This window comes from Struthio camelus, chromosome 6 (genome assembly GCF_040807025.1).
Source record: "Struthio camelus isolate bStrCam1 chromosome 6, bStrCam1.hap1, whole genome shotgun sequence".
NCBI classification, from domain to species: Eukaryota; Metazoa; Chordata; class Aves; order Struthioniformes; family Struthionidae; genus Struthio; species Struthio camelus.
The window spans coordinates 7,910,301-7,933,184 of record NC_090947.1 but is presented as its reverse complement, the minus strand read 5'-3'; the positions used below and the strand labels follow the sequence as shown (position 1 = coordinate 7,933,184).

The 22,884-nt window shown below is 39.8% G+C and overlaps 1 protein-coding gene across 15 annotated transcripts in view; it reads right to left on the bottom strand.

Moving 5' to 3' along the window:
• Positions 1-22,884, bottom strand: part of ABI2 (abl interactor 2) — a 77,092-nt gene that overhangs the window by 9,414 nt on the left and 44,794 nt on the right. For 2 of the 15 annotated variants that reach the window (XM_068948001.1, XM_068948008.1), the window contains 7 exons: positions 15,406-15,503; positions 14,449-14,595; positions 13,268-13,392; positions 12,077-12,262; positions 9,320-9,478; positions 4,886-4,972; positions 4,386-4,559 (listed from right to left, as the gene is read on the bottom strand). In XM_068948001.1, coding sequence (XP_068804102.1) covers positions 4,386-4,559; positions 4,886-4,972; positions 9,320-9,478; positions 12,077-12,262; positions 13,268-13,392; positions 14,449-14,595; positions 15,406-15,503 — 976 coding nt within the window. Of the gene's footprint in view, positions 1-4,385; positions 4,560-4,885; positions 4,973-9,319; positions 9,479-12,076; positions 12,263-13,267; positions 13,393-14,448; positions 14,596-15,405; positions 15,504-22,728; positions 22,747-22,884 lie in introns of all 15 variants that reach the window. The other 13 variants (XM_068948004.1, XM_068948014.1, XM_068947999.1 and 10 more) reach the window with 12 other exon arrangements.

Sequence of the window (22,884 nt, the reverse complement as noted above, 5' to 3'; positions counted from 1 at the left end):
AGGAACTTAAGGCGTTGCCATAGAAATAACTATTTTGCCGAAGATAAAGCCTTATTAGTTCATAGTAGGGAAAGTATACATATTTTTGAGTATGAAAGCCCCATAACGGGGCTTTTTTTTCTTTCTTTCTTTTTTTTTTTTTTTTTTTTAACTTCAAAGCTTGCTTGCTAGCTGCAAATACTACAGTCAAGCACTTCTCTCCCAACTCCAGCAAAGCGGTCAAATCTCAAGACCTGGGCTGAATATAAACACTTACTCGTAGGCTTACAACTCAATCCACATGCCTATCACTATCTCATTGTTTTCTGGTACACTAAAACTATTTCTTAACAGTTCCGCATACATTGTAAGTACTTCAGTTGCTCATAACTTTTACAAGCGGTTCTGGTTTTCTAGAACAGACAAATCTTTTAGACCTTTTAGTCGCCTAGTTTTGGAAATGGAAACCAAAACTAAGTTTTTGGATGGGACTCTACATCAATATGAGAGAATGTTTGGTTTCCTGTACTCTTGTTTTTCTGCAGAGAAAGTTTTCAAACTAAAAGCTTGACTTTCTCCAGCCTATCTTTCAAGACTTCCATTATGGTTTCTTTATCCCCCATGATTTGCCCCATGAATCTCATACCAAAAGTTCCTGGGCTTGAGACAGATTGTGCACATAGGCACTTGTAGACATTATTTTAGTTCACAGTCTCACGGAAGTCAGCAATAGAAAAGCAGATCAGAAAAATACGCTAGACTTGAAGTGTCTTTATTTATTCAACTATAAAGCTCTTTCCCAAGCCAAATGCCTCTACGATTCGGTGGCTTCACTCGCCTACAAACGTCCCAGAAAAAAAAACCTAAATCCAAAAAGCCCACAGCCAGGAGCAGTACAGAGGTCAGATAATACCATACTGAAATCTGAATGTAGTCAACACATTCTTTCTAAATTTATAAATCTGCTGTTACCTGTTCTGTTGAATGCCTTATCCTCTCTGTATACTCCCGTAACAGTTCCACATGCTGTACCTACAGAGCAACTCAGATCTGTTCAGGCAGTGCTGCAAATCAACAATCTTGTAAGCGCAAAAAGCCAGAGAGCTTGGGGGACACAAGCTACAGAGCCTCTTCCCTCTCCTTCCCACTCAACTACAGAGGGAAGTTAGGATGAGAAGAGGCAAGCTGATGCTGGATGGGTGTTCATACAGGCTAGACCTCTGCGCTGCTATACGCCGTGTGAAGACAGTTTGCACATGCATCCCTGCCTCCTGTGGGCTACGCAGCTTCAAAACTGAACGCCCCTGATTGTTAAATGCCGAAGAGACCTGCACCTCATGATGATGGTGACTGAGCCAGGGAGTTATAGTTTCTGGGCAAATTAAGGCCCAAAGCGAAGCTTTTGTATCAGAAGAATGACAGTGCATCCACTGGGGAGCATGTGAATACGGGTGGGCATTAGAAGGAGAATAAGAAGAACTGGCTGTGTAGACTAGGCACCTGACAATCCCAGGACAGATTTGTAGGTCTAGTTTTTCTTCTTCTGTAGGGCTTGTATTTTCATCTGAACATATGGCATGAGCTCATACTTCTTTGCCCTTTTAGTGCTCCCTACCCCAGCAAATCATACTTTTATATCCCAGCTACACTTTAATTACCTATGGTTGCCATTCACATTTAATCTATACCTCTGATTTCCTGCAGGTCCCCTTCAAAAGCACTGTATTTGGTGTACTTGTCTGCTCAAGATGAGAGTCATTAACACTCCATCTTCCGTGGCCTGATCATTGACAGACAAACCAAAGTATGTAGAAACACCAATTCTCCTACTCCCAGCCGTGACAGAATTTACTATTTAAAAAACTACTGTAGATCTGAACTTGCTTTTCAACAAAGCAAAGTGTTGGGACAACTGCCTAACAATAGCTTTAGAGGTATCTTCAGAAACATCCACACAAAGTTCAACCCAGACTAGGAGCAAATGCCCAGGAGCGCCTTCCTGGCAGTGACAGAAAAGGCACATTCAAGCTGCTGACACAGTGAGGGGAAAGGTAACTGCTAGGAAGAGAAACGTATCCAGAGTTTCTTTGACAACAGAAACAAATGGTTTTCCTCGTCCTACTTTGCACTGGACTAAATGTCCATTTGCTTTGACTTCCCAGAAGTTTACAAGGGTCAGTCACACTGAAGGACAACGTGTAATCCTCTTGCTGCCCTCCTCTGTTTGCCCATTTGATTTCTTCAGCTTTTGTCCTTTTTTGCCTAGCTCCTTCTTTCATTTATCTCTTCAGTACCTCAATAATCTAAAAGCAGCTGTTGCAATGCCAGCCTAGGGACCCACTCTCATTGCGGCTATGCCTTCCACAGCAGAGTTGTTCTGGTCGCAGCTAAAGCTAGGGAAGAGGGGGAGGTTCAGCGAACAAACCCACGTACCACCAAAAGCTACTGCAGAGCAAAGGGGAGAGAATGAGAATGGTAATATAATTCTGCCCTCTCAGATAGGACCAGAAAAGCATCCTGTTTTCTACTCCATTGTACTGAAAGCCGAAGGAACTGCAACTAGAGGAGAAAAAATTCTGAACCTTAGAGAGAAATGCAAGCAAGAACACAGGACTTCAATCATAGCAGCACACAATTATCAAGTGGTTGAACAGGCATTTGGTCCTATGCTTAACTATAGTCCCAACCGACAACTGTCACATTAAAAAACACAAATATACTTTATACTATATAAATAGTAAGGTGCTGCAGGCTCCCTTTTTTCTTGTTAGCTAAAACGCCACTGAAGATTTGCTGAGAGCCAGGCGGCAGGAATAACAGAAACAGAACAAAGATAGTTTTTACAAATGTTGAGTTTGGATAAGAGCGTCTTATGGCTGGAAAAGCAGTACAGTGAAAATTCTTGAGACTCATGTTCCTGTCAAACAGTAACATGTCTGTAAGCTTCATCCAGCAGAAAATACAGAATCAACAGAATCAGTCGCAGTGAAGCTGTGTGGACGCTGTGCGTTCTCTCTATTGCCTGATAAAGAAGAGTTAATTAAGTAACTCAGCACATCAAGCATTTGCTGAAGTGACCTGTACTGATCCTAACCTGAAGAAATTTGCCATCTACCTCCACAGAAAGAAATGCAAAGTCATGAACCCCACCCCTCTCCTCTCCCACCCCAGCCTAATTTTGTGCAGTCAGGTAACTACTATCAGTAATGAGCAACGCCCTCCAAACTGTAAAGCAAGAAGAGTGCTTGGTATATGAGCTCCCTTTTTTTCCTGCCCTCCCCTCATGGAAATAAGCTTCCCTGACAAGCATAAGCTGAAGCAAAGTTTAATCAAACAAAGAGTCTGTGTGCATCAACAGAATAACAGTGACATTTGCTGTCAATCAGGGCTGTGGAAAGGTCAATGAAGCAAGTCACATAAATATCCGGCAAGTCAGCCATTTTGTCTGACAAACGGTCTCAGCTTGTCAGCAAAGCCTGAATACTCCTTGCACTCAACAGTTATACCAGCTAGGTGGGAAAAGAAAATAGATTTTCCTTCCATCTCCCCTGGGAAGAGTGGTACTTTCTTTGGGCTGGAGCTGGCAGACAGTGCTTCTTCAGTCATCTTTTTTTTTCCCCTGAGCTCCTACAGTGGGTTTAGCTTTCTGGCCTTCCTCTATTTCCCCCCCTGGTGCAGACTAGCTGGGATGCCTGGCTGCTTCACAGCACTATATTTATATCACCCTTTATTTATTTAGAGGAACAACGCCCTGTTTTGCAGGAGAACATCAGGCAGTAGAGATTTTCATATCCGAGTGCCGCTGAGCCATTTATCTACTCTGTTATTTTACCTGCAGCTTTACTCTAATATATCTCCACACCTGCTCCAGCACTAGAAGATATGTAGATGCAGCCACATAGCAATGCCCAAATTAATCGGTCCCACAGTGACCCATGGCTTTTTAGCTCAGCACAGCTCCACACCGATACAGTGTCACAGTCTCTAGGGCCCCAAACCCACCTTGCAATACTTCTCCAGATGCACCCACATGTTCAAATTTCAAATGGGATAGCAGCACCAATTCATTCATTTCTACTACCCTCTTACGAGTTTGATAATTAGGATCAAGCAGATACTAAAAGGGGAGTGTTAAGGAGATTACAGAGGATTTAAAAAATCTGTAATTAGCCAGCTAATCATCATCTCCTCCCTTTACAGAGGAAGGAGTGAGAGAGACAGAGTCAGCAGAGCAGCTTAACTTTGGTTCTTTAAGTCGCTGTTTGGAGGAGCACCTCTGCCACACCACCAAATACGGGCCAAAGGGGGAATCCATGCAGACCTCAGGTCCCAAGCCGGATGGTAGCAGCATACACAAAACGTTGTTACAAAAGCAACCCTACCACCTCTGCTAGCTTTAAACCTACCCTTTTCTAAGTAGGTCCTTGGTGCCCAAGGAGGGTCCTCTTCAGCGTAGGGATCGCTGTACTCCACTACAGCCGCTTCCTCCTCCTCATAGTCCTCCGGAGGTGGGGGTGGTGGTGGGGATTCATCAAACACTGGCTCATCCACAGGCGGCGGTGGGGGAGGAGCATCTGAAACTGAAAAGGAGGAGCAACATAACCATGAAAACATCTCTAGCTCCACGGCAGCAGGTCGAAGTAGTACTCCCAATCCCAGCTAGCAGCATGGGGACCAACGGCTAGAACTTGTGGAAATACACTCAAGACAACAAAATGCAGAGAAGGAAGGATCAGGTTCTTCCAATAAAATTCCACCGCGCCCCCCACCCCCAACAATTTCACACAAACTTGCAGAGGCAGTAAAGAAGGCAGAATTCTGGCTATATACAGGCAAATCTTTCGTCCACTCAGAACAAAAGCCACATCCAGTAATAAATCATAGCACAAGGAAGCAGAAAACTTACTGTTTTCTTGAACTCTGGCCACAAATCCCATTAATGGTAACTGTGGAGTTACCTGTAGGATGGAGGGGGGAGGAGGAGCAAGGGATGCTGCCACAGAAATTAAAAAGAAAGAAGCATTCAGTTAGAAACACAACAAAGCAGCAAACAGGAGAGTAGACATCATCACCACTCAGACAATGTAGCAGTCTGCCAAGAAGCTGAGATAAAAGGGATGATATCCACAGGAAAATAGCTCAGGTGCTCTAAGCATATTCCTAATCCTCACGTCAAGATTTCTCTCTTTTTAAAATTGCCAACCCAACTCTTTTTCCTAAACTCAAGAACCCACGCTGAAGTGCTTGTCTCATCTAACTATGAGACTCCCTTAAGTTGAATTTTATTACTGCAGCAATACAGGATCTTACAAACAGACCAAACAAATATATCAAGAGGATTAATCCCCCCATAATCCCCCACCTTTTAGATCAATAAAACATTTCTGGAGGTAAGAGAGAACACATCTTTTCTGCAACAGCATCCACGAATCCTTAATACTAAAAATAGAATAGAACTAGTTTTCTCCAAAACACAAGCCAAAACTCAAATGAGTCAGTTGTTTCAGCCGAAATAGAGAAAGAGGCCTTTGAGAAACTGAGCGTACACGGACAACGAGAGCGCTTCCGACCAGGGACCTCGTCCGTAGAACGAAACACACCGTGCTGCTGCTGCCAAACAGCAGAGCCTATTCGAGATGTGCTGGCTGCGCTGGCTGCTTTCCTTTCCACCTGACTCACAGACCACGACCTTGAGGTCTAAACAGCTGTTTTACTGGCACCAGCAGAGGCTGTCTTTGTACAACACATGTGAATTCACATTTAAAGAATATAACACGATCCAGTTTAAAAATGTTGTAACACTAAACTCTGGTCTGAGCCAGGAATGAAGGTTTTACTGTGTAAGGTGTCATTATCATTTTGCAAGGGTAATGCAGTACAATTGTTTTTTTGAAGCAAGTTACACGATTATTTTTCAGAAAACACACCTCAGGAAAAGCACAATTAAATAAATTTCTCATGAATAGTGGCATGCAAAACATTTAATCCGGTCCAAAAAAAAACGGGGGAAAAAACCCTACACTTCCAGTACCAGTATATTTGTTTAGCTTGCAGAACAGAACTAATCAAATTTCAGCTAATTCCAGAGTTGGTAAGAGAACTGCCACGTATGATGTAGTATTTTTCAGAATTAATTTACATCACCATAAAAAGTGAAGAGAACTCCAAGGCATTTAAAATTCATGTCTCAAAATTTCCACTCATTTATCTCTGTAACTGTTTTCAGCACCTCTTTGAATTTCTTCTGCCGCTCTCTTTCACACTCCTAACGCTACCATGCGCCCCAAACAAAAAAAAAGCATAATGGAACCACCATCCTTTTTGTTGCAAATACCGACCTGCAACTCCATACAAAGCAAGCTCCATTATCTTACCATTTAACTGACATTTCTTGAGAGAAATTGAAATGCTTTTCTAATTACAGCTTCTTTGAATTGAATGAAGTGACTCCAGAGAGTATTTGTTCCCTCAAGAGTAACCACAGCAGTCGGGAAAAGGGTTAGTGTCGGATTTTTCAAAGCAGGAAAAAGGAATTTGAATTTCAAGCCCTACAGAAATGCAGTAGTATTCAGGAATTCAGCATTCCTGGGCAACTATGAAATCTCAGCCGTTTTAATTATATAAGCTAGAAGAAAAAGCTCCATTTCAAACTGTTTTCTCTATTTAAAAATCACATGAATTCCTAAGATTTGTACCTATCGTATGAGACTAGCTTTAGTTTCCTAGGTCTCTTCATCGTGCTTTGTTCACATGCTATATGTAACTCGTTGAAGGAGGTAACTAGGTTTTCCAGGCAGAAAAAATAAATCATTCTAGGCAAGCATTCTAGGCAACTATGGAAAATCCTTTTGTTTAGCTTGGGTTGCATAGTTTAATCAAAATGGTGATGCTAACACTAGCTGACAGCACTCCTTGTTTTATCTCATCCATTTGTTGAGTTCTGTGCTTTGGTCTATATGCAGTGCAGGGCTAACAAATTATTTGCCTCTCTATGATACTTAATGATTCATTCCAAGCTAATTTTGGCCTTTAGGAGCTGATACAAAAATATGTTATTAATAACGACTGCGTTTATAAAATGTATCAGAAGAACTCTGCTGTAGTCCTGCTGTCTCAAAAACGTGAGAAAAACATCTGTTAAAGCCCTCCTACCCAGCTTCCTTCCACATACACCAGTGGTGGATTAAAAGTTTACCTACGCGATTGCTTTAAATTAATTCAGGAACGCACAAGAGCACCTTACCCTGGCTCGCTGTGGCCTGGTAAGAACCCAGCTGCATACAGCGCGTGTAGTGCAGACCACCGTCCCAATGCTCACCACATTTCTCTCTCAGTTTTTTAGCCTGTACTTGAGCTCCATGCTGCTGGCACCTACATTGCTACTGGTTTCTAAGGTAGCTAAAGTTACCCTGTTTGTTAGGTGACACGGCTGGCAACGCTGGCTTTGGAACAGACATATGCTACGATCAGTTAGAATCTGCACTTCTTAATATTTTCTTTTCAATTGTTAAAGAAGTCTCAACATGAAGTAGAGAAATTGCATTGCCTTAGAAGTGTTATTCAAAAGAACAGAGTAAGAGAGCTGTCTTTCATTGTCCTATAAACTCCATAAACCAGAATGACCATCCCAACATACTAAAGAAAAACACAAGTGGAAAAACACTATTGCTTTATTGCCAAACAACCTGCAAAGAGGAAGCAGAACAAACTACAAGCACATCTGCAAGTCCCAGGTTTGTGTTTTCTCCCTCCCTTCAGGAATGCTAAGAAGCAACCGTGGCCCCCGCCTTGCCACTGCTCCATCCTGCCCCTTACAGACTCAACAGACCCTCCGTTCAGAGAGTCTTCAACAACCGTGCATGCCTGTGCATCCTCTTCCTCCAAAGTGCAGGCCAAAAACTCTGTTTTAGTCAAACTACAAAGCTAATAAGTTCTGTATTCTGCTAAGTACATCAACCTTAACAAGAAAATCTCTTACTACGGCTGCTTATTTATGTTGCATCAAGCATGGCACTATCGTTGAAGTATTTTCTTTGTAATTTACAGTTCAAGTGACTAATCACTGTAATCATTACTTTCTTTCTGGGTACACAGACTGAATTGTGGTTACATAACTTATTCAGAGCCTGTTTGGCATGTTCCATGATTACATTTTGACAATGCAGCTGTAACTTCCAGAGAGTTACCCCTTTCCTAAAGCAGAAATGCACAGCAGATGTCAAAAATTCTGGATATACTGAAAATCCTCTTTACCGCAAAGGTAATCCTGAAGGGTTCCCTTTACAGCTATTTCCCTTTCCTTCTTGTTCACCCCCTCTAACCTTCACTATGCACATAACGTGCTTAACAAATACTGTGCATTTCAGGCAACTAGGCTGCAGTTTAGTCATACATCTTCCTCCTTTCCCATGCCCTCAGCAGGACCATCCATTTCCTACTTAAGTTAAGCACACACATCTCTGCAGGCTAGTTCATGAGTAGTAATACTTGAACCTACTCGCTTAAAAGCAGGTGGCAGCATCTGACCTGACTCCAAAGTTCAGTGCACAATTTAAAAATAGCACAATAGCACTGCAGCGCTTGCAAGTCAACATTCAGTCTTGCTTGCAAATAGGGTATTTTTTAACGAGGAACCTTTACTATGCCCTTTGCATCTTTCTGCATCTTTGTCAAAAGATAAAGTCTCCCCTGCTCTGGTACAGATACATCTCACCTCTCACCAGAAGCACAGGGAAAAGGACTCCTTGGATGAACAGCTGCTGCATTTTTCCCAGACATACATGACACACCACTCCTGACAGGGCATCCATTAAAATAACATCATATATGAAACTTAACAGATGACACAGCTCCCCTGCATCCCATACTACCTAACACCACTGATGTCTCTCAGATATCCAATGACTTGCCCTTATAAAACAAGGGCACCTTCTTGGACTGTCATTTATCAGAAGGAAAAAGCATACAAACGCACAGACAGATTAACGAAGAATAGTGTTCTAGTACAAAATCATATACTCATCCCACACCAAGACAGATGTATGGGGCACGGTGTAGTAAAGGACTGAAGTTTGACTAATGGGGATTGCACAAACCCGTGACATCAAGAGTCATTTATCTGGCAACAAAGCATACGTTGTTCTAGGCTGCTTGCCACAGTGGAAGCTGAATGCTCTATGCTTGGACCACAGCTTCAGCGTGGCCATCAGGAACATACTGCAACTTACCTGACACGAACTGTAACATCTAGCTGTGGAGACAGAACAGAAGATTTCAGAGCTCTGAAGCCCAGTCAATTCACCACTGTGCCGAATTCAACACAGCAGAACAACTTTCTTACCTGGGTTCTGGTTATAAAAAGGCCCTCCGTTCATCTGGTTCTGAAGGCTCGTCTGTGATGTGATTGAAGGAGGACGCCGATATGGCAAAGAACCCCCTATTGTCGGGGGCGTGTGTCGAGATGCAGGCCTGTTCATGCTGTAGAACTGAACTGGGTGACCTAGGTTAGAAAGAGATGCATTAGCAAAGAATGAAGCCTGGCTTTTTTATATCTGCATTCAAGAGCCAAAGGCTTTGAAAGATTTTTGTTGTTGTTGTTTTTTTAAGATAGTCTGCATCCTAGGGAGCACTCAGCCAGTTCAGCTGCCAGACTGGCAGAACAACGAATATCTCAATAGCAACACAAAAAATAACCCCCCTAACTGCCTATGCTCCGTATTCCTAACAAAAGTCAGTAAGAAAACGCAAAGGCATCTAAGCGACAAAGTTTCAAAATGAGAGAAAATAATTTCTAGTTAATTCATTTTCTATAAGGCATTATAAAAACTTTTCGCAAATTTAGTCATCTCATTTACAAACCTGCAAAAAATGAAACACTTCATAGTCCAGCAATTAAACAACTAAAGCACGCACAAACTAACTGTATGTCATCTCTAACACTCAAAGATGTTACCGTCTACAACAGAATAACACAGCATTACTAACTATCTCAGTGCTGTTCAAGAAAGATGCAGAGGATCATCTGGGAGAAGAGAATGTTAGAAACTGCCTGAAGGATAGAACAAATGACACCATGCCCCGAGATCCTCTTCCTGGGAGCTATCAATTGAAACAACTCCTTAAAAAGCTTGCTCTCCATTCTAATCAACTTGTATATCAAAATAATTGATTCTGATTCTAACTAAGCAATACATGTTTTTCGTAAGGCGCATTAACAAAAACATAGCAATTAACTTTGCATCTCACTCATCAGAACCCAACATTGAGCATGAAAAAAGACATGAAGCTATCAACTGTGCTCACATAAGGTTCTGCAGCTCATATATTGCACCTAGCAGTATTCAATAAACTGGATTTCATACATCAGTATGGATTATTCCCCTCCCTAACGATTCTGCCTCCACTATATGGACTACAGGGCAATTTCAGAGTTTGCAAAAAATGAGGGGGGAAGGGGTGGTTATTATGGTCGAGGAGGAACGCATACAGGGAAGTAAACAGGGAAACATAACACACAAATGAGTTATTTTTGAAATATCTGTATTGTTCTCTTCTCATACGCTGTGGCAGAAGGTTCTCACTATGTTTTGACTGCTTTGCAAAACTACATACTAGGTCGGTAAAGAAAATGCAGGTAGCTTGCTGTGTTACTTGCTTCTAAAAGCAAATGCATGAACTAGATATTCACATTCCTCCTGCTTTGTACAGGTATAGAAGTTTCAAATGATGCAACTTCTACAGAGGAGAAATTAAAACAGCTACTAAACAATCCACCTTTTTTACATTTTTCCTCCTGAGCCTTTCCAGTTAACTTAAGTGCTGCAGAAATTGGTGGTAATTGGAGAGAAGGGAAGAGAGAAGGAAAACGATAAAGAGATCCATAAGGATCAAAAACTGCAACTCCATAAAAGGCAAATGAATTAGTCTCTTCACGTATTTTATTTCAGAGAAGCCATGCAAGCACTTCACTAATAAAATGAGGAAATAAAAGATCCTAAAAGTAGCAAATAACTTCAAACTTCTCTTACTAAAAGGTAAATATGAATTTATAGCCATTAAAATATTTATTCTGCTTGATTTTGATTTGTCAAAAATGCAGAAGCAATACCGCTCAAGAACCAGGATACTCATAGTGCATCAAAAAATGAAAACTGTTTGAGGTCCCATCTGACACACCTTATCTTCTAAACACAAAAGAAGTTTAGATATCAGGATGACTTCCTGGAACCAAAATTCATCACCGTTCAGAAGCTTCTAGCCATAGTCATAGATTCCAGTACCAGCATATGCGTCAGTGCACCTTAAAATAAATACTACTTCAAGAATGTTTCTGGCACCTGATGAAATTCTTAGTATGAGAGGCCAACATTATTAAACACAAACCAATTCACAATCCTGGAATGAGATGCCACTATCAACAAAAGGAAAGAATCGTGTATCTATACATGAATTGGACTATCTAAAGAAGATCTTTACAATGCAACGAAACATCTAATCAAAAGCTAATACGGAACTGTGTTACTCTTAGTAAGTACCAATGCTGCAACATCAGCAAATGAGGAAATGAAAAACACAGGGTGATTTCATAAGCATTGCTAAAGCAAGTTGTAATGTACACTATAAATACCACCTATTAAACAAAATAGTTTAGTACTACTCTGCCTAATAAATACTTGCATTTCCTTGACACTGAACATTAAAAAAACTGCCCTTTTTAACAGTTTGTTGAAAGGCGGCTTATCACTCCAAAGCATCAAAGAGATAAGTTATATTACACTTTGCTAGAGGCCCCCTTTTAAATTCCACTACTGGAAGAGAATAATGAGACCCAGAACCACCACCGCCTTTTTCCCCTAAATGTCCCCCAAAATTTTCTGTGCGATACTCTCAGTATCCAAACTGCAACAGATAAAATGATTGTTGTTTATGAAACCAGCGTACCTTGAATTGTTTGCTATAACCAATAGCTTATAACTGGATATTAACAGATATTTTCTAGCTATACTTAAAGAGATCCCTGCTTCTGAAGGAACTCTGAAAAGCCTTGGACTGTGAGCACTCTCAGTTCATCTGCCCACGACCTGGAGCAGACACTCACCTGTAGAGGGTGTGGAAGAAACAGCAGGGGGAGTTGGAGAGGTGAAGCCATCAGCAAGGGGCTGGGCTCCTGCAGCAGCAGCAGCAGCAGCATCTGGGGCAGCGGAGGAAGGGGCAGGAGCAGGAGGGGCAGGGGCAGGAGCAGAGGTAGCAGGAAGGGGAGAGGTGCCAGCGGAGCCAGCAGGGGCTAAGTGAAGAGAGGAGGAAGAGGAGGAGTTAATAAGGAGATCATGTTAGCAAGGATCAGAGAGAGCCTTTGACTATTCAAGTGTTAGCTACTTATTAGACGCATAGTATTTCAGAATATGGAAGGAGAGGAGAGAAAAATGAAGCTATTAAAGAAAGGCTCGTTCCTACGTAGAGAGTAAATGAGGGTCAAGCAAATCTGCTGCTTATTTCCAGGTCTGAAGGCAATAACTCAGAGCTTTTCACTGAAAGCCATTACTTCTGAGATGTCTTTACTCCTCGTTACTCATGCTCTGATACATAGCACGCAAACCTTTAGCTTTTGTACGGAATTAGAAAGCATACAGAAGAGGAAAGCCAAAAATTTCCAGTGCCAGTTCTCTGTTCAGAAGCATCATGTATTTCAGATCACAGTGCCTGCCAATTACACCCTTTTCTTCACTGAAAGGGCTGACTGCCTGAGCAAAGGAAAAAAAGAGTACTAATATCACTTCCCGTCTGAGGTGGTTACGTCTGAACAAATGCCTTTTCATAATATTCAACTAGGCTTGCATTAACGTACTAAAGATTTACTCTGTGCCTGCTTCTCTTTTAGCCTAATTGTCTAAAAGCAAGCCTTTAGATATCTGCATAGACAGCCAATGAAAGACCATCCACTTTGCTAAAAGAAGCTTTTTAAAAGCTAAAAGAAGCAGCGAGAGAAGCTTTCCCCCGACACCGAAACAGGTACTGTGTCTTACTTAGACACAGGTAGGCAACCAGACAAAAAATTCTGATAAATCAATTAACATATATTAGAAATACTAGAGCACACCAGACACTCTCACGAAAGATACCACTTTATTCAAACTCATACTATCAATAGCAAGTAAATTTCACGGCTTGCACGCTTCTGGAAAACGAACTTTGAGACTGCTCTTGGAGTACTGACCACTGTGTTTAGGAGACTGGCAAACAACAGAAGTTAATGCTTAGGCAGACAGAGGAACAGCAAGTTTCCATTTACCTGGATAGACACTGGGAGGAGATGGTGTGGGAACAGCAATAGGAACACCCACGCTTCCACTTCCACTGTTCTCTCGACTGCTGCTCCGACTACTTGGGTGGCTTCCTCCACTGCTCCCACTGCTGCTAAAGAAATCAAAACAACCCACGAGATGAATATGCTGCTCTGCAAGCAAAAGACAAGTTCCCAACACAGAACCTCACTAATTCATAGCAGTAACAGGGAACAACTGAAAAGAAAGAGGGATGATACAAACCAAAAGCTTGGTTTTTTCCCCCAAAACTCCTCTTCATTTGGGTTATAGCACAACAGATTTTTCACTTAGTCCTACTGAACTTGCCAATTATGAAACATTTCAGGCACCTGCTTCCAAAGCACATCATTCCAATATTGTCAAATCCACGCTGAGCAAATACAGACCTTTTTCTGTAACTTATAAAACGTACAGACTGTTTAGTCTGTACATTCATATGCTTTCACGTAAGACACTGGACTCTGGAAATAGTAAAACAGGAAAGTGAAAATCAGTTTTTCTTTTAAGTCCATTTATTTAGCCAGTCTCAAGTATTTATGATGTTCAAAAAATAAAGATTTCGAGGGAAGTTTCAGATGTGACAGCAGGAAACTCCTCTCACTACCCTGGAGAAAAGGCTAGCTAGCCTTTTGAGATACTTCTGTGATACAGCTTAGCTCTATTTTGTATTTGAAGTTATTAGTAACGTCAAAATGCAATGTTATTTTCAAATGACCCAATCTAAAAGACATTAAAGACTTTTTAAGCAAAACTGTGATCTACAAGCACACCATGCAGTCATTCAGCAACCATAATTCAAGTTGTATACAAAGTATTTTCCCAATTTTGTAAACATTTTGTAGAATAATATCATAATCTACCTACTTGAAAGACTTCACAAGTTTAATAACGTGTTAACTGCTGTAACTAAGTGATAGTACTAAAATAACGGTGATCGTGGGATTAAGTGAACAATGTTAACATCATGACCCGCTATTCTGGTTTTATTAGAATGCATTCTCATCATGCCAAATGGCATCCCCAGGCCCTATCACGAATTAGCAAGTCTCTCTGTAGAAGTTCAGATGGACTTTATATAATCACAGCACTTTGAGTCCCTCCAGTCATATGATACTAACCACACTTTATGCAGGACTGCACTGAATACCTGTATGTGCGATTCCTCTGATTCACAGATGCTGTTCTAACAGGGCTCTGTTGTGAGGGAGCCATATTGCGTGTTGGGCTAGGCACGTAGTCATTTGGTACCACTGGAGGACGCACTGGCTCCAAAGTGCGATAGGGAGAGTGACGCCTACGCAGGGAAGAGTGTATTTCAGAAGCAAATTCAGACAACATTCATGCAACCAAAGATTTCTCATTCTTTAAAAGTTAGCTACCTACTAAGCAGTATTAGGAACTGAAAAAATGTTTTTCTATAAAGTTTACAATCTCTCTTTCAGAAGAGGTCAAAAAAATTAAAGATGATGTTCTTCACATACTTCAGTCTCCACCTGCTTTACCCGCTCAGAAACTTTGTGCTGCACAACCCATTCATCCAAAGATTTAGCTGGAGTAAAACATATCATTCTATCTTCACTACATCAGAACAGCACATAGGAATGCACATACATAATCGCATATTAACAAACAGCATTCCTCCCATTTACAACATACTTCCTAAGGATTTTATCATCCAGAAGTTGGGTCAAAGTAAGTTTATAGGCTTCATGGGAAAGTACTTTTATCACACTCAGTAAAAATAATTAATCAACAGTACCACATACCAAATCAGGTATTAACTTTTGCAGTTGTTTAGCACCAGCTGTCAAAGTTACACAGTTAATGACCCTATACTCTAAATGTGTCGTTGTAAGTGTCCTGCAATGATTTAAAAAAAAAAAAAAAAAGTTCCTGTCAGGAACAGCTGATGATGCTCACTATCTTCTGTCTATTTTATTTAAGACACGATCAGTGTAAAGGATGCTGATGTAATGTCTCTTGGCCTTTAGATCAGACTACTTGTGAATAGTTAAAAAAACAAAACAAAACCAAACACACAAAGAAAGAATCTTTCCTCTCTCCCTTCCCAAAGCCCCTTTACATGTTCAGTAACTCAACTTACCCAATAGTTCCTTTTCCTGACATTGGTGGACTTGGTGGCTTCTGGGTGGGTGGTGTCGTACGAGGCAGCCCACCCATCTTCATATTCTGTGTGCTGACCTGTACGAAAGAACAGGGAGAAAAATGGCCTTCACTAAGCTCAGCTTCTGGGGGTAGAGACACCAACGTTCCTTTAGCCATTAACTCTAAGTAAGGGAAGATTTAAACAAAAAAAATTGAGAGGCCATGCATACCATATGCAATTTCCACTCTGCTAGAGGTCAAGAGTTGGGCTCAAAGGACTCTTTATTATATAGGGTTTTCAAAAATTTTTAGAGAGAGAGAGAGAGAAAGAGAGAGACAGAGAGAGAGAGAGAGAGAGAGAATTTGCCTTTAGGCTATCACACAGTCATTAGATGACTGAAAATACAGATACTCAAGTAAACCTCCCATTTCACAAGGCAGTCACCTTTTAAGATAAAGATTCTGGTTGCACTACTGAATGCTAAAATTGTAAAACTGCTTTTGAGTACTCTTTAAAAAGAGCAGAGTTCATCTAATAGGCTACAATTTACTGTAATCAATATAAATAAGGAGAAGCCAATATAGCCTCCAGGTATGATCCATTAATGCTTTAATGTTTTCACAGTACTGTATCAAGACTATTTAACATACGGGCTATTTTTTAGTTTATATATATATTTTATATATACATAAATACGGAGAGAAAGCAATATAGAGAAAAACATACTGGTGTAATTTCTTTCTACACCAAATTTGTAGCAATTTAATCTCTAAGAACTTTCAAAAGTAAATGGATGGTGAGAAAAATTATGAACAGTGATGTGATATGATTGTCCTCCGCCTCCCCCTTTTTTAGGTTACAATACTAATGAAATAATTTTTATATAAGAGAATTGACCATAATTTCTAAATAAATAAATAAATAATTTTTTAAATTGAGTCACCTGCATTTCTGATTGATTAATCAATCTAGGAATCATAAGCCATTATTACTGATGTAGGCTTTTTGTTTACATGCATACTCCCAGCCAAAGCATGCACCATTAACAGGAATTAGTACATGGCCTTCTTACAAGTCTCTGTTAAATGGCTTTTGATTTATGAATGCTCAAACTATCACTTAGACACAGAGATGTCCAACAAACCAAAAGAAGTACGCTTACATCCCTTTTTCTGTTGTTCATGTCATGCTCTATTTCAGAGTGTTTCTCATTCCCAAAACAGAAAATCTTGTCTACCGCCCCTACCTCGCATATAAAAAGAGGCACGGTGAACAAGGCATTAAGAATATTTGCAAATATCATTAAAGGCAAATTACTCCTTTATAGTTTGAATGTAAAGCCAGGGCAATGTTTATTTTTGTTAATTTATAAATAATGAGAACAGGGTAAAGAGTAATATATTCAGTATACTAACACATTGAAACTTGATTCCCTTGCTCTAATGCAAGAACGATAGCGCTATCACATTTTTAATTTCCTGAGAAGAAAAGAAATCAAGCTTTGCAAGTTTTTATTTTTTTGTCAGTTTAAAAACAAACATTTTGATTTAGTTTTGCAAAAGTGTTTCGCAACGGCAATTTAAGAAAACAGATCTTTTGAAAAGCATTATAAAGTCCTTTAAGCCAACTCCAAGCAACGAGAAGTCTAAAGTTAATTCAAGTGAGGGACTAGGTAAGCACTGAACTACAACTACTTGAAGGGAAGTGGGAAAGTGTAAAATGAAAGTACATTTTATTCTATACACGGAACGTTAAGAAATAGCCCAAAAGCTGAACAAAATTTTTTAAAGTTGCAGCACCCCCTCTATTTCCTCTTTTATTAAAGACATCTGTATCACCCACCTACCTATTTGAGTTGCTCAAAGAAAAAAATCCAAACAAAACCCCCCGCTCTTAATTAGACACTTGCTGCTACACCACTTCCCACACACATCCATTTCCATCAGCCCAGCAAGCCTAGTCGGCAAGGGTTTCGGACGTCTTTAGATGACAGCAAATTTAGACCAACCTGTGTGCTCCTGAATATCCCAGCTAGGTGTTTTAACTGGCTACACAATTGTTTCTTACCAGATGAGGTAACCATTAGCTATCCCTTTGAAGTAAATATAACATCCCATGTATTTAATCCTGCCTTAAAGAACAATATTATTTGTAGACTAGCATTACAGGAACAAAAATGAAGTTGTAGGCTCCCATTGGGCTACAGCTATATCTACCCCAAAGAGCCTGTACTCTGTCAGGAAAAAAACGTGACCACTGGAGCAGGAAAAAGAAAGGAATGCATAGGTGGAGGATAAAGTGACATTACACAGTACAGCGAGAAGTGGAAGTGCTGGCCTAAGTAATACAGAATTGCAGTTACTTGTATTAACACTGCTAATAAATATATCTTTGACATAGGAAAGGAAGAAATTTTTTTAGAAAATGCGGCCAAAATAAAAACGATCCTTTGTTGGTCAAGAAGTTTCAGTCACAAAGTCGTCGCTCTTAAGAAAAACTAAACTGAAAGACAGGGAAATGTACTAACGATAAGCTTAATTTCAGGCTCTTTGAAATGTCTTTTCAACTTTGAAACTGAAATGTTGAAAGAGCAAGTAATCAAAGCTCACAAGACTGTCTTTAAATCTGATGGGATTGATGGCTTTAAGATAAGCTACTGCAAGTCAAACAACTCTGTCCAAATAAATTCCTCTTTGACTTATGGCCAAACAATCACAGAAAAGAAGTGAGGAATATAAAATTCTTCCAACAGTTCTGATCAACACAGACAGATCTGCTGGAAAAAACATCATGCAAGACACTAAAAAAGGTTACAGACTGTCTTGAGACAAAACGAGAATAAAATTGAAAACTACACTAGTCAAAACTTCAGTTGAGATACAAGCGTATGATTGCTGTTTGTTCCCCTCTGCAATGACTTCTATTAGGAAAAAAACCAAAACCTATTAACACTATTCACCCTTGCAAACCTCAATCTATTGCTTTTTCCATTTTGCACACGTGTTCTTCTTTCACGAAGATAGTTCCACGCACAAATCCTCATCCAAGGACACCCCTCTTACAAACTTTAAAATTCAGAAGCAAACCCTAGAACTCAAGATCGCATTTGCTGTCAATACTAAAAAATGTGTTCTCTAGAGTAAGTCAGAATTTGCTAGAAGTTGTGGTGTGTCATGATGACGTTCCTCCCAGTATCCAGCTGCTAACATGGGAAGTATTTCCAAAGACGCAGCTGGCTCAGTCAGAGGGTGACAGTAAAGGAATGCATCTGTCTGTTGGGGTTTGTTTCACTGCGGTCTGCAGGCTCTACAGATCTGTGGTTGGTTTGTAGTTTACAGTTTGCAAATCCTTTTAGGAAACTCTGTGGCAGGACAGAGCCTGCAACCAAAAACATGAAGGATTTTCTCCATCCGTGGTCACAGTTGACAAAAAACAGCTAAAGATCGTGCCCCAAAAAAACTGAGAGAGACAATAAGGATTTGGGCAGAAAGCTCGAAAAAACATAAGCTGACAGCATCCTAAAAGAGGGAAGACAATCCTGTGAGCAGACAGCAGAACGCAGGATCTACACACAATGCTTAGAGGGATTTTTCCAACTCTTAAAGGTTGAAGTAAAAAAGCAGAAAATATTAGTAACTGAAATTATGTGGAAGAACCCCCAACTAACTGTAGGGAGAAGACAGAGACACTCCAGGACAAGCATTGTTTTGACTGGGCGCCTTACAGAAGCTATTTATACACCAAGTAGCACCCGAAAGAACTTGCAGAAGACAATGTCTAAGGACGAAAGCTGCAAATCTGATAGCACTTGAGATGTGAAATTCTGCTGAGGAAGAACCTGCACAAACAACTTAAAACTAGCAAATCCCTGACAAATAACACATCCTGGAGGAAAGACCTTCAGGATGCTTTGAGATCCATCTCCACAGAAACATCAACAGGATGACAATAGGATAAGGAGGCTGGAAGTGACCGCTACGGCCCTTCCATTATCCAACATCTTCTGTACTGAGTTAGAGTGCAAGTTTTAAAAGGGCATTACCTGATGCCTTTAAGACAGGATATGGGACTGACTAGATCCCTTAGCAAGTAACCATTTAGAACTTGATTTTTTGTATAATTAAACCTTATTTGTCTAACTTCTACTTCCAGCTACTTCTAGTTTTTCATAGATCCCAGGGATTAAATCATCTTCTTGTGGTCCTAGATATGACTGAGCCTCCTTCATATTTACATTTTTATATAAATTGAACAGATGGAGCTTCTTCAGCACTTCACTGTATAACAAATTTGTAATGAAAGAAAGTGGTTAAAATTGAGAAATCCTGCAGTTCATTCAATTCAATTCCTGGGAACATTTTCATGTGCAAAAAAACTCCCTGAACAAGTGCAGAAATGCATAGGTGGTCAGCTATCAGAGCTGGTCATCAGACGTGCTACAAGTATTTGCACCGATGCACTGTGTATTTACCCAGCGGTAAGACAGTTAACTGCGCAAAGGCTTACGCCCACAACATTTTTACTCTTCCACAGGACACTGCAGTGGCTGTTCAACTTACCAAGACAATGCATTTCTTCCCAAAAAGCCTGAACGCAAGATATTCCACACGATCAGATCTCAAGTGGAACTATTTTCTAAAGCCAAAAATCAGACTCAGCCCAAAAATATTTAAAAGGTGCTTTACAGTCAAATCAGATTTTTTTTAAAGCCTTCAGGATGTCAAAAGAACTGGCTTCTGCCCATAACCTACATGAAAAAGCCTGTCCCATCAGTGATGTTCCATGCATTATATTCAGATATTTCAAGCAGCTATCCAAGCTTCTTGAGCAATTTTATGCCTGTGGCCAGCAAAAACAACCTAAGGCTGAATGAAAACTAACTTCCCACGCCTTGCTTCATCTTGTTACCACTACAGACAGGGTGAACAGATTTTTTGCCCATCATCTGCTACCTCAAAGTAAATTCCTTTTCAGGCTCTGTTCAGCCACCTGAATAGTCATTCTGCATGTCTAATTAAACCATATGTTCGTCAGCTGATTAACACGTTGATACGGAAGTGAAACGTCTAAATTTCAACCCTGTGTCGGCCAGTGTCCACAGTAAGAGTTTATTGTTTTTACCACATCCACCTATGTAAAGTAACAGAAGAACCAGGTCTGGTAACGATGAAAAGGCTTAAACAATGTCATTTTCAACTCATTTACTAACAGGAGATGCTACAGATAACTCCCAACTTGAAGTCAAGAGGAGTTTCTTCAAAACTGAAACACATGTTTTAACTTTAATCTACCCTGGTATAACCACAGGAGTTAGCCCTGTTACAGTCAGGTAGTTTAACGCTGCAAGACTTAGGTTTCTCCGCAACTATGAATAATAAACGTAGGCTAAATACTTCATATGCAATGTATCCTAAGTGAAGTAAAATTATTATCCACCTGGAACTAGGGTTGGCAGCCTTTTAGTTTTTCTCCTTTCACGCTGATGCACAGTGAGATAAGATGAATAATTTATCTCCAGTGAGAGCTGCTGTGCTTCTACACGTGTGCATTTGCGTGCATGTGTGTGTTTTTAAGCCTCATATTTGGTAATGAGAAGTTGACTGACTTGTTTTGATTTCCCAAATCAAAGTTGTGATCAGGTTCACTCTGGCAAAAAGGGAGAAATATTTTTAACTGGGGTCGTAACAAAAAAAAAAAAAAAAAAAAAACTAGTTTCAGTTCAAATCTATATACGGAAAAATAATTTTCTCTGAAGAGAGAAAATCATCATAGCAGAGGATGCAAAATTGTGGCAGTTCATACACAATCTTGAATTACACAATTGTTTGTCATTGCTTGTTCATAATTGCAATAGTGGAGACCAACAAAGAAAACAGTTTGCCAATTACTTTTTTAAATCACTGAGAAAACCACTATCCAATATGGAAAGCACCAAGAGTAAAGCATATTCAGCATTAAAGCTATCAGTTTGGTGTGGACAGACAGAAGGAGACAGATAGAAGATATATTGTGCAATTCTAAAATTAAAAAAAAAAAAAAACCCACCCTGTGTATACTATACCTCACACACTCATGGAAATATAAATTTAAAATGACATGTGAGAGATCTCCTTTCATTTATTAACATTCACCATGGTGATCAGATGTACTACATACACTTAAATACCTTATTAAAAATACCAGCTGGCCAATTCCACAGGGACATCATTAGGGTATCTACAGCAGTAGCTGTTTAACAGGCAATCTTTTCAGGAATTTGCAGGATTTTCTTCTAGCTTTTTCCAGACATGGAAAATACTTAACCATAAAAAAGATTTCACATCAGCTTCGAACTGTATGTAATAAATATTGTTGTACTACATATTAATAGTCCATCTTCTAAAAGATCGCTTTGTCTTTAAAATTGTTGTTGTCACTAAAACTTTCATTCACCTTTCCCAAAATCCCCAAACAAGTTGCACTTCAGGAAATGACAATCACAATACTCAGCACAGGCTATACTCCATCTGTTAATGGACGTGTTATGAACTCCAATACAGTATCATGTAACTTTCTTTAAGTGTTTGTCTAATTGATTTGACGCTTTTTGTTATTTCTGCAGCCACTAATGCTACGAACATCTAAACTTCTTTGAGATCCCTGAGCATTTGCCAGACTTTGGCCTGACTTTTTTGATGCGCTATTCATTTAACACTCTATTTAATAAATCACTGAGCCTGCTGTTTAAGGGTGATTAAATATTTCCACAACCAACTACCAAGCTTGAGAAAATTTCCATGTATGAGTGCCTCTCAGTATTTAATAACGCTAGATAGTTACTGAAAAATTTAAGGATACTGCAACTTTAAAAACTTATGTGCACATTTGAATTTGTTATATACTTTTGGAGCCCTTTATCTGAGCATTCTTACACTGAAATCACAATGCAAATCAAACCATAATTCACACCGTATATAGAATAAAGAGAATATTACACAGGGGGAGGCTTATATTCAGCTAGCTATTCAATGTATCTTTTTTTCTGTATAAGGACAGCACAACATTCCTCCCCTGTAAACGATCTATAAGATATGCTTAAGTCAGTCAGTATTTTCCCACAAAGCTTTTAAAAATTAACTACGTTAGCTTCCTTATATAAAGGCAGCAATTTATATCACAAAATGTCTATCTGCAGTGAAATCATTCCAATAGAAGGTCTGATACACAGGAGGGAAGAGGGGGTGTTGTTTTGTACAATCAGTAACGTTCATTTTAACCATCTCCCCGTGTGTAATAGTCTCCGAAGAATAAGAATGGAAATCCAGCCCTGAGGTTTCTTACCTTAAATCTAAGCAACCACTTAATGCATAAATGGAGCAAATAAAAGAGGTAAGGAAAAAAAGCATTGAAAGGTTAGTTGGAACTTCAGGATATGAAGAGAAAGGAAAAAGGAAAGAAAAAAGTTAAGCATTCAGCATTAACAAAATAATGTATCAG